Source organism: Trichechus manatus, unplaced genomic scaffold (assembly GCF_000243295.1).
Source record: "Trichechus manatus latirostris isolate Lorelei unplaced genomic scaffold, TriManLat1.0 scaffold00057, whole genome shotgun sequence".
In the NCBI taxonomy this organism is placed as follows: domain Eukaryota; kingdom Metazoa; phylum Chordata; class Mammalia; order Sirenia; family Trichechidae; genus Trichechus; species Trichechus manatus.
The window spans coordinates 6,712,864-6,715,244 of record NW_004443993.1 but is presented as its reverse complement, the minus strand read 5'-3'; the positions used below and the strand labels follow the sequence as shown (position 1 = coordinate 6,715,244).

Below are 2,381 nucleotides of genomic sequence, written 5' to 3'. Positions count from 1 at the left end.
CTCATCTCTACAGCGTAGGTCCTCTCATTTGTGGAAAAAGTAGTGAAAGAATATATTTAAAGTGATTAGGAATGTTACCTTTTCTTTCCACAAGTCTGCGGGAGAAATGTGAACCCAAGTAGACATGGATCTGGGAGGAGCTGGACAGACATGTAGCCTTGGACCTAAGACCTTAGCAGCTGTACCACAAATGGGTGCTTTGGGGAGATGGGTTTGATGGAGGGCCACTGGTACCATCCCAGGAGCCCCCTGTGTGGTCATCACTTCAGCCTAAGTCCAGCTCTGTTAAGCACTTTGACTAAAGCCATCCTCACCTCCCGGTTCCTCAGGCTGTAGATGAGGGGATTGCGTATGGGAGTGACGAGGCTGTAGAAGAGAGAGACCACATTGTCCTTGTGTGGGCTGTGGTAGGCACCAGGCACCATATACATAAACACAGCTGCGCCATAAAAAAGTCCCGCCACGGTGATGTGTGAGGAGCAGGTGGTGATGGCCTTATGTTGGGCCTCATCTGAGTGCATGCGTAGAACAGCCCCCAGTACATGGCCGTAGGAGGCGCCGAAGAGGGACAGGGGAAGCACAAGGATCAGCACCCCAGAGATGGACAGCGCCAACTCGTAGGCCGACGTGTCTGTGCAGGAGAGCTTCAGCAGGGTGGGTACCTCGCAGAAGAAGTGGTCCACAATGCGGGAGGCACAGTAGGGGAAGTGCAGGGTGATGGAGGTCTGGACACAGGCATTGAGCACACCTGCCAGCCAGGAGGCGCCCACCAAGAGCATGCATACCTGGCGTCTCATGAGCATAGGATACTGCAGGGGGTAGCACACGGCAATATAACGGTCATAGGACATGAGGGCCAGCAGGACGCCCTCAGCCACACCCATCATTGTCAAGAAGAATATCTGAGCTGCACAGCCCTCGAAGGAGATGGAACCCTCTCCCTGCAGGAAGTCAGCCGCGATGTTGGGGATGGTGACCAGTGGGAAGCCAACATCAAACAGAGAGAGTTGGCTGAGCAGAAAGTACATGGGTGTGTGCAGGTGGGAGTCCATGCGGATGAGGAAGAGCAAGATGGTGTTGCCCAGAAGGCCCATGATGAACATGACAGCCACCAGGGAGAAAAGGAGCTGACGAGGCCTGAGTGACTGAAAAGCCCCACCAGAATGAAGTCTGAGGCCACTGATTGGTTCACATCCCCCATGCTTCATGCAGCATACTTTAACTGCAGGAAAAACAGGAGGTCTTTGGCAAAGAGACCTTTGGGAGACGATGGCAAATAGTTTCATCCCACATGCCAACTGCCATCAATTGGGAGTGGCTGTCTGGTTTGCTGTCTTGAGAAGAGTCATCAGGCCACAACTAGAATCAGGAGTAAAAAAGCTATCATCGATTAATAATGTCTGTCAAAAGGATAGTATGGGAGAGCAGCAACATGCGTCCTTGAATGGGACACTTGGCACAACTCAGTCAAGAGCTAACTACTGACACTTGCAGTCAAAATTTCGAGGTACAGGAGAAATTGCAACCCTCATCCATTGCTGGTGGAAATGTAAAATGGTGCAGTCACTGTGGAAAACAGTTTAATGGCTCCTCAAAAAGTTGAATATAGAACTACCATATGACCCAGCAATCCTAATACAAGAAGAAGTGAAGGCAGGAGCTCAAACAGAAATCTGTACACCAGTGTTCATTGTAGCGCTATTCACAATAGCCAAAAGGTAGAAACAACTGAAATGTCCATCAACAGAGAAATGGATAAACACAGTGTGATATATATCTATATATATATACACAGTCGAATACTACTCAGCCATAGAGAGAAAGGAAGTCCTGACGCAGGCCACAGCATGGATGAACCTTGAAAACATCATGCGGAGTGAAATGAGCCAGACACAAAAGGACAAATACTATCCTCTCACTTAGATGAAGTAAGCAAATACAGAGAAACCCAAGATTACTCGTGACTACCAGGGGTGGGAGGGAGGGGGAAAGGGGAAGTTTTTGCTTAGAGGACATTGAGTTTATGTTAATAGTGGTGGAATGATTTGGAAAAGGGTAGTGAGAATGGTTGTACAACTTGAAGAATGTACTCGATATCACTGAATTGTGCATGTAGAATTTTTTGAGATGGCGTATGTTTTGCTGTGTATATTATCACCACAACAAAAAGAAAAAGAGAGGACACCCAGGAGTCAGATTAAAATGGACTTGGATCCCAGCCTAGCCACCTTGTAGCAATGTGACCTTGGGAAGTTCTTCTACATCAGTTTTCTCATGCATAAGATGGCTGACAATGATCTGTGTTACAAGCATTGCTGTGAAGATGAATTGAAAGGAAGACTGTAAAAGTTTAGTGCCCATCACGCGGCACGTGCTCAATA

At 48.0% G+C, this 2,381-nt stretch overlaps 1 protein-coding gene across 1 annotated transcript; it reads right to left on the bottom strand.

The window, feature by feature from the left end:
* Nucleotides 1-260: 260 nt before the first annotated feature.
* LOC101344223 (olfactory receptor 2Z1) lies at nt 261-1,201 on the bottom strand. Its single transcript, XM_012556199.2, is given in 2 exon segments — nt 261-1,135; nt 1,138-1,201. Coding segments are annotated over 2 exon segments (939 nt in total).
* Nucleotides 1,202-2,381: the final 1,180 nt, after the last annotated feature.